This window comes from Lytechinus pictus, chromosome 8 (genome assembly GCF_037042905.1).
Source record: "Lytechinus pictus isolate F3 Inbred chromosome 8, Lp3.0, whole genome shotgun sequence".
NCBI classification, from domain to species: domain Eukaryota; kingdom Metazoa; phylum Echinodermata; class Echinoidea; order Temnopleuroida; family Toxopneustidae; genus Lytechinus; species Lytechinus pictus.
The window spans coordinates 33,052,618-33,062,874 of NC_087252.1; the positions used below are offsets into that span (position 1 = coordinate 33,052,618).

Genomic DNA, 10,257 nt, shown 5'->3' on the forward strand with positions numbered 1-10,257 from the left:
TGTTTTTAAACTATCTGCATTTTTATTAGAGCAAATGTGCTTTTTAAAACACCAAAAAAGCGCCCAATGCTTTGTATCTATGTGAAGAAAAAATCAAAACCACTCTACCATTTATTCAAACTCGGGGTAAAATTCGTGATTCTTGGCAGCACTGCAGAGTAAAGTATTTTGAAATTGTAGAGAATATTTTTTTGAATGGTCCATGGAATAATTCCATTTTTTAGCTTCATGAAATAATGCATCGGATCTGCAGTTAAAGTGCAGAAGATGAGAAAAATCAGCTCATACCCGCAGCTAATTAATCACCTGTTCATCCATGGTGACGTCAGCGCGCAGAGTGTAAACTATGCGCATATCATAATGCGCACAAACATAACTGTGGAACGTCCTTAAGGTATTAATCAACGAACGTAGAGGGCAGCAACACACAAGCTTGTTGCTATAAGGAAGGTCAACTCGATACGCGCATGCAGCTGAGCTGCGCGCGTATTTTATTGTTCATGCCAACCAACGAACGTAGAGGGCAGCAACACACAAGCGTGTTGCTATAAGGAAGGTCAACTCGATACGCGCATGCAGCTGAGCTGCGCGCGTATTTTATTGTTCATGCCAACGAAATCAAATGCCGATCAAATACAACAACAAATTAGTAGCGATCAAAAAACGAATATGAAAGAATATGACTACAACAATATCAAAGATAACTTAAAAAATATGTTGATGAATATACATACATATAAAACATACTTTGATATTTAAAACTTTACAAATATAAGTTTCAGGAAACTAAAATCATTACCAAATCGGTGATTGTTGATATCAGCGATTTCACCAGACGGCTGTATTAGGTGATTTGCGTCGAGACGATTTTGTGACCACTCGCAAAGCATTTCGGGATTGAATATAACCACCTTATTTTCTCTGAGCTCTTCGCTGAACCCATCATCACAGTGCAGCTGCAGCGCAGCGCGCAGCCAATGCAATGCATCCGATGCATGGGTTGTTTTTTCGCCGTCCATGCCATGGTCTCGGACTCAGAGTTGAAATTTAGACCCGGATTTCGGGGATACAGCGCCTTTATTTCAGATTTATAGACTTAAAAGTCAAATGACATTTAAAATTTGAAATCTAACCTTGAACAATCATCGTTGATAAACATCAGCCCTGAAGCCATTACACTTCAAATCAGGCCAGGCAAATTAGACGTCATTGTCTAAGTTGCTAGATCTATGACGAGTCGCCTGAAGCCCCAGCGCATCATCAACGTCACTAGCTAGCTGCGCGACCGGCCCAGACTCGGCGCACCCAGGCCAGAAAAATGACCTCGATTATTACGGTGGTTGTCTATGCATTTATTAGTGGTGCAGCGAAATTCAGCAGAAGAAAATAAGAGATATGAGGTATCCTCGTCACAGGCTTAATATTCCAAAATGAGGAAAAATGTCAAAATCATGATTATTTAAGCTAAATATTTTCTTTAAAAATAAAAGTAATATTTTTAATATTTATACCCAGAATAACCGATCTAATAATTGTTCATTAAAAAATATTTGAAATTAGCAAATGAAAAAAAATCAACTCGACAAATTTCCCAAAACCCCACCTTATTTTTTAAAGTGGTCACAAAATTCGAGCGGAGTTGACCGTCCTTAGAGCAACACGCTTGTGTGTTGCTGCCCTCTACGTTCGTTGGTATTAATATTATAATAGTTGTAAATGTTTATGAAACCATAATAGGTCCATGATGAAACGGACCCTTCATCAATTGCGCTGGTACCCCCAAAAAGCATGCGCTCTCTGCGTCCGTACTTATCATAATATCATAAAATGTGTTATTCATAAATAAACACACAATGATCTACTTTCTGGCCTTTGCGTCTGCCCAATCTTCTTGAGGTGTCGTTGCTGACATGTAAACATCACTGTTGTTATATTACTTCTGCGTCTCTAGGCCCTGTTACCATGGTAGCACACGTTATTCCCGTTTATGAATTGAGAATGTCCAATAATAGAAGGAAGGAGTTTGAATGGTTGATATTTGATTTGAACAGAATTTTTTAAGTGCTTGGGTGCTGAACCTAGCATGTATTTTTCGCGTTACGCTATTCAAGCATCTTACATATCATATCCAACAATGTCCTACACTTTTTGAAAACGTTAATTACATCTGATGTTAAAAGAGGAAACCGTTTTTTTTTAACTAGAATCAGAGAATAGAAGCTTGGAATAAAGGTTTATGAGTGAAATTTTTCACACTGATTAAAATGATTTGGCGATATCTTTTGGGAAAGTAATATTATTAATAGACGATGCTGAAATCAGACCATGTGAGTATTATACCAATTTAGTGTAATACTCATATGTCCTGTGAGTAGTGTTCACCTAACAACAATTAGACCAGACCTATCTCTGAAGCGGTCCATCTGCTGGAAAGAATACAGACCATTAAAAAACCAATTGTACTCCAAAAAAAAACGTTGAATTAATAAAGAAAAATCAAACAAGAATAACTCCTCAAATCGGATACAGAATAATGGAGTTATGATATTTTAAAATTTCGCTTATTTTTCACAAAATAGTTGTATGCACAACTCAGTGACATGCAAATGAGACAATGGATGATGTCTCTCACTCACTATTTCTTATGTTTGTTTTCATTGTTTGAATTATACAATAATTATGTTTTTATCGATTTGACAATACGGACCAGTATTTCTGAGCCATGAAATGATAAAACATTGGTAATTTCACATTTTCAGTGAGGAAGAAAACTTTGTTTCACAGAGAATGAGGAGACTATTGGAAATAATATAATTTAATACAAAATAATTAGCGAGTGGATGACCTCATCTGTCCCCTCATTTGTATTCTGAATATAATGTGCATATAACTGTTTTTTTGTAAAATTATCTGAAAGTTAGAAATGTCATATGTAATTATGTAACTTTCTTATTTATATCCAATATGAAATTTTGCAGTGTTGTGTTGGATTTTTCTCTTTTTATTCAAATCCACTTTTGATGGAATTGTCCTTAAGAAAACCCAAATATAGAGCTTGTTTTGGAACCGTTTACCATTTTTACAAATCAATAACAGAATCTACTGACATAAAAACTTTATTTTCTATAGTTTAATGAAATCAACCTGCTTGAAACTAAGAGGACGATTGTATTTAACAACCTTTAGGGACATAACCTACGGTTGGAATTCGAATAGTAAAGAGGGTTTTAAATAAATTCATATGCTATCATTGTATCCCATATCTATCAATAGGGCAGTGTGTTAAGACTTATAAGCGTGTAGAGCCCCCAATCCTAACTGAAAGTGTAGCTTATGTGATTAAAATGATTGAAACAAATATAGCCCTATTTCCGTCGTCAGAAAATTTAAATGTCAGGGGGAGATTCTTATACTTTATAACGGGTTATATACCGAAAGGATGAGAGTAAAATTACTCCTCGAAAATTCTGATTTAATGAGCGAAATATAAGGTATGAACACACAACCATTATACACACCTAAGAAGAGCAATTTCTCCCAAATAATGTGATACCCGTTGTACATAGGCCTTGTATAACTATTATTACGCCTGGATAATCAGGGGTATTGTTGGCTGTGATGTAACAAAAAATATGCCAACGTAATTTCTGACAGTGGAGAATAATTGGAGTTGTCATTTTGTGATATTTCCCTACAAGAATTGCAGTCACAGTTTATTAAACAATATCTTTGCTTTGTCACATTATCATGCAGAATTCGATTTTATTACTTAGTTTTAATTGATACTATTCAATATCAACTCAATTTATAAGTAGTTCTTCCTCTCGCAGATGAACGGTTTAGTTACTGTAGAACAAGATGCGGTCTTCCATTTCATCTTTTCTTCGTCAGTAGCGCCCTCATTGGCCACATACGCACAGTTGTTGGTTGGCTCTCCTTCTTGCCAGGCTTGGTCATTGATCCTCAACCTTGAGTAATCTGTCCACCTCCTAGTTTGCCCGGTGACGTCGCCTCGATTTAGACCAATCCAATAGCCCTACAAATTAAAGATAAATGAAAGTAGTTGCAGTAAACACTGATTTCACGAGAAAGTGTGTGAAACCAAGCTTCATTGTTACTATTGCATCAAGGATTTATCTGGTACAGTTACATAAACTTAAATTTTGGGAAATCTTGAAATCTACGCTGAAATATGTTCACACTGAAGATCACCAACACAGATAAGCGCACGTGGGACAGTGTATTATTATTGCTTTGAATGTCGGCCCGACGCTTGACCCGAATCCTGTGCCCATTTGCTAATTTCTCAGCAATTACACAATTTCTTCCATAATCCTTTGGCACATATTTTTTTATTTATACAAACACACACTTTGGTGATCATTGGATTCTGTACAAACTCATTTATAATCGTTACCACAACTGGAATTTATCTTTAAGACAAAATTTACCATAAAAATCATATCCTGCCGATAATGAAATAAACAAGAACAATTACAGTTTACACGGTGTTAGTAGCCACCTGTTTATAGGAACCGCGTGCATAATAAACAGTGTGTTCCACAGAAAACGATAGCGAGATTTATCGATGATTTATCAATACTTAATCACAAATACAATAGACAATGTCTTATAATTGTAAAACTTCGAGGCACTTTTTTGTTCCATCTGGGACCCGTTGCATAAAACTTTGGCCATAAAAACTCTGGCAAACAAAGTTTTGCCACTGAAAATTACTCACTAAAAAAACTCTGGCAAAAAAATGGCAGGGTTTTTTTATGGCAAAAGATTGATGCAACGGGGCCCCTGGAATAACTTTTATTATTCCTCATTCACGCATGACTGAGCAAAAACAATTTGAAAAGAGGATACCAAGAGTCACTTGGTGGGCGATATCCGAGTTTCAACAAGAAAATCACATTTTTAAAGAGTTTTAAATAGATTTTTAGAGTTCAATATCTACTCTTAAATTTGTTACACCAATCACAGAAAATCGTACACAAATAATTAAGGTATGTTTATTCGAAATCAGACTTGAATTCCTATAATCTCATAAAATGAAGAGGTATTATAGTCTACCGGTCAGACTTTAATACTCGACACCCCGTTTTGTTGACGATCAGCCATGCATAAAGCCTTTTGTTAATCGTGCGACAGCTTCGGTAGGAAAACGATGGAATCACGTTCTTTATGAATTTATGGAAATACAAACTTTGTTATTTCTCGGCCATTTATTGTGATTGAGGTATCACATCAAAGAGCCGATATTGACCTGTTTCGACATGTGATTTTCTTTTTGAAATTCAGATACCACCAGCTCAACGTGTTGGTATCCTTTCTTCAAATTGATATACCTCATTCAGTGCATGAATAAAGGAACTTTACAGTGATAGGTCATTTGTCTATTGTATTTGTGATTAAAGTTATGATATATCATCGGTAAATCTCAGTTTCGATTTGTGTTTTTGTGTGTGTGTGTAGAAGTGTAGAACGCACTGTATACTGACCAGTAATACCGATTCTCATGGAGACAGATTGTGTGTATAAAAACATATCTATAGGAGCCACCTACCTACAGTGACCTCTTAAACCTATTCCCATCGAGGCATATTCTGTGCTTAAGAACCTTTCTAGAGCAGTCACCTGCGTATATTGACCACTTACAAATTGTTAAATTTCGAGAGCTTCAACGAGAATTATTGCACATGTATCATGTTTATACGGTTTAACAAAAATTAAGCAAATGTTATAACAAATAATTAGAAAATATATAGTCAAACATCCTAAACGCCTTAACTTGTAAATATGTTATCTGTTATTTACACATGTGCAGAAAAAAACGCTTCAGTTTCGTTCGGAAATTATGCAACTGTGTCCAAAATAATGACAGGAAAATAAAATCACTTGACATATGCAAAATACCTATGCTGCGTGAATTAGGTTCCAAATAATTATACAAGAAGACATTCACATACATGTATAATTATCACTTATGTTTCTGTATTCATGTATTGTAAATAATGTTCGTACACTCGTACATCGAGAGAGGGTCGATAGAGTCATTAAAATCTTACAAATCTTACAATCTATAATACCCAATGTATATTTTAATGCAAAAGCTTAATATGAAAAAAAAAGTCTTTGACAAAAATTCAGGCGAGACTTTGAACAAAATTACCAATCGCATAGCCTAAATGGCGGGAGGTAAAGTGAAGTGTGGAGAGTGAGTCCAAACGCACTAAATAAATCACATTTTTACCTAATTATTAATAAAGGAGGTTTTTGGTGGAGATTGAATCGTGTATAGGCCCCGATAAAAAATAATAACGAACTCAAATTCGACCAAACGTCACAGTGCGAAACATTTTGATATGGGCATACATTTGCACACCCCCCCCCCCCCACTTGTTTAAACGTCGTCTGCTTGGTCAGCCCGTCTCTGTTGCATATGCTAAAGGCTACGGGTTTGGCGGTGGCCACGAAAGGATCAAAGATATAAAAAAAACGTTTCAGTTTCGTTCGGAAATTATGCAACTGTGTCCAAAATGATGACAGGGAAAATAAAAGCACTTGACATATTCCAAAACACCTGCTGCGAGAATTAGGTTCCATACATAGAAAGACATACTGTGTAGTCAAGGACCAATATCACCAGTTAGCATCTCTCTGCTAAGAGCTGCTGGCTACCATGGGTGATATCGAAATAAATAACAACAGCAACAAAAATGATAATTATAATAATAAGTATTATTATTATTGCATTGACGCCCGCAGGCGACAATGTATTGTTGTTGTTCCGTATTCCTATGCCGTCGTCTTCTTCTTCTGCTTCTTCTTCCACAAAATCCCATTCGTTTAACACGTGGTTGCTTTGAGCCCTGCCCACAGGCTCCGTCCCTTCTCCAAATTCATCCAAATTTGGTAGACGTGTTGTCCAGCATTATTAGTTGTGCACCTTATATTTCATTTTCCAAAATCACTCATGCCTGACCATTCAGGCGCCATTTGGTATATTTCAAGTCCATTTGCATACCATTCTTAATCCTATCGTGTCTCCCTTATCCTGCATGCTACAGACTTCTCACAAATTGCCGGATATTGCCTACGAGTTGCCCTTTCATCTCCAAACATGAATTGACCTTCAAAATGCCATCTTCAAGTCCAAAATTCAAATCTGAAATAGTCTACGTTAAAAAAACCTCATATTTATTGAAATGCAATGTCGGGGAATTGTAAAAATGGCTAAAACTTCCTTGTTTTCAATCATTTTGGTCTCATATTTTCTGGATTTGCTTATCGTATCATCACTCATAATTCAAACGTTTTTTTTACGCATCAGTGACTATTATCTTTAGAAATAGCGCCCTCTATTGAAAAGTTGCAAAATGTAAAATTGCCGTAACTTCCTCGTTTTTTTTTTTGGGGGGGGGAGGGGCAGAACTAGTAAGTGCAATATGAAGAAAATACAAAAACTCCAAAACAAATATGCTCGTTTGATTTTTAATGCTGATTTTTCAATACCTTCCAATGTTCTTCGCACCCAATTAAACTGGCAAACCATTGTACAAAGACAACATTATCAGACCTACCTCATCATGTTTAAATCAATTGATAATTTAGTTCCAATATATTTAAAGGAAATTAATGTTTATCGTGATATTAACTTTCAAACTCGATATGCACATTCTTGCCCATTAAAAATCAAAACACCTCGAACAGAGTATTACAAGAAATCTTTGCATTTTTATGGTTCAAATATATGGAACAGTTTACCCCAGTATATGCAAAATGTAACATATTTACCCATATCTAAGAAACAATCTAGAATTTTAACTCTTAACTCCGAATTAAAAAAAAGCAGTATTAACTTTGATTTAATGTAAATATTATACATGTAGTTGTGTTGTTTTTAATTTAATTTAAAATTAATATAAATACTCTGCTTGTATGTGATTTTAATTTTTTTCCTTTAATTGTAGTTAAGTATATAGTTTTTTTTGTGCAAATTGTTATTTATATGTATTAGTTTTTTTATTGTGCAGGACCCTTGGTAGAGCAGTTTTGTAACTGAAAGGGCTACCCTGCTGAAATAAATAAATTTATTCGTTTTTTACGCATCAGTGACCATTACCTTAATAAATAGCGCCCTCTATTGAAAAGTCGCAAAATGTAAAATTGTCATAACTTCCTCGTTTTCATCCATTTTGGTCTCATATTTTCAGGGTTTGCTAATGGTAACATCCTTCATAATTCCCTAGTTTGTTACGCATCAGTGACCATTACCTTTAGAAAAAGCGCCCTCTATTGCAAAGTCGAAAAATAGTAAAATGGCCATTACTTTCTTGTTTTTATTCATTTTGGTGTCATATTTTCAAGGTTTGCTTATGGTATCATCCCTCAAATGACAAATGTTTTTGTATGTATCAGTGACCATTACCTTTAGAAATAGCACCCTCTATTGCAAAGTTGGAAAATAGTAAAATTGCCATTACTCCCTTGTTTTAATTTATTTTGGTCTCATATTTTCAGGATTTGCCAATTGTATCATTTCACATAATCCAACTGCGTTTTACGCATCAGTGACCATTCCTTTCAGAAATAGCGCCCTCTAATATTTCAAAAATGTTTATCATCTAGAGTGTTCTCTCTATCTCATTCTGTTTCTTGCGCTATATTAAATCACAGGCGTCAATGTATGCACATCGTTCTGATACGATTGCAGTTCTAGTTATTATTATTATTGTTATTACTATTATTATTATCATTATCATTGTTACTATTATTATTATAATTATTAATAGATAATAGTTATGATAATTATCATTTTATTATTATTAAAATTACTATTATTATTATTATTTTTATTATTATAAGTATGTGGGAAATATTTTAATTTCCTCTATTTCCTGAAAAAATACTATGCACAGGCTTTTTTTAGAAAACGGCTTTCTACAGGTGTACCATTTTCCATTTTTTCTATCACTTACAATATTAATTTACTATGCTTATGTATTTGATCTAATTTTTTGTATATACATGTGTATTTCAAATGTACATATTTTGTTGTTTTTATGGAAAAGAATAAATGAATTGAAATTGAAAAAAAACTTGTGAAAAGGCACCATTTTCCCCCGCCAGATTTATATATTTTTTTTTTTTTCAAACGCTCGCTGATTCTCAGCCCTTGAACGAAGTCTTTCGACACCAGACGCAGCTACTCTCCATCAGATTCTATACTTTATTTAATTAAACAACGAATAGCCCTGAAAAAAACCGAACCTCGATTATGTTGTTTTCGTTTTGGCTTTTTTGTCCCTATATAATTACCCAACTGCTTTCCTGATTCCCATCAATCATTGTGGGATGGGTGAAAGAAAAAAAAGTTTTATCTTACCGACTCTAGATTGGTTCCGGCATTGCTCCAATAGTTGAACATGGCAGATGCTTCTTCGGGATTGTCCAGTGATGTCAGATCCCCTTCTTCATTACCCGGACTACTAAGACTCTTACAGTGCTGATTGGCCGCCTCCCAAGTGAAAGGAGTACTGCTATAAGCATAGCAGAACCTGCTTACACCAGGTATGGTAACCCATGGGTTGGTCCCGGTCCCCTCGACGTGGATGTCCTCACATCGGTTTGCGTTGGTAGAGACTGCCATCAGTGATATCAGACCAACCTGGCCTAAGATGAGGAAGTGGAGCAAAAGCTTCATGATGAAGGCGGTGATGTCGGGTTTCCTGTCGACTTGCGTTCAGTGAGCAAACTCTCGTTAGCCGATGGCTAGTTAGATGTGATCGGTTGACGAGAGTACACGGGCATTTATACATTAGATTTATCAAAGATAAATTAAGTTTTCGTGAAAATAGTGACGTGTAAGTGTTTGATTTGCTGCATGCCGTCAGTTTATAATCATTGTCATTGGAGCATCAATAAGCATGCTAAGGAGGAGTTGCTTGTGCAGAATCGAGGTTCATTGATAATTCTAATGGAACTTGATATATTTTTATTATGGTAATAACCATATGGCGCCGCATAATTTATATATTATTTGATTTAGGATCTTTCCATATCTATATTCATACTCCGTCCGTTTATCTAGTTTAATACCCATTAAACTTCTCTCCATGACGATGTTTTGTAGTAAATTATGCACGACAGATAGATAATGGATTTAAACTCACTAAGCAGAACTTATAACAAATTATTATATATACTGGTACTTTTTCCCCAGTGAATTATTAATGTATTGCTTTCAAG

The 10,257-nt window shown here is 35.1% G+C and overlaps 1 protein-coding gene across 1 annotated transcript; it reads right to left on the minus strand.

Annotated features, from left to right (window-relative positions):
• Nucleotides 1-3,115: 3,115 nt before the first annotated feature.
• Nucleotides 3,116-9,859, minus strand: LOC129266511 (C-type lectin domain family 4 member G-like). The gene is made up of 2 exons (XM_054904366.2): nt 9,395-9,859; nt 3,116-4,036 (listed from the first exon to the last, which is right to left on the minus strand). The coding sequence occupies exons 1-2, from the start codon at nt 9,710-9,712 to the stop codon at nt 3,806-3,808; spliced, it is 549 nt and encodes a 182-aa protein (XP_054760341.2). The 5' UTR covers nt 9,713-9,859; the 3' UTR covers nt 3,116-3,805.
• Between the last annotated feature and the right edge of the window lie 398 nt (nt 9,860-10,257).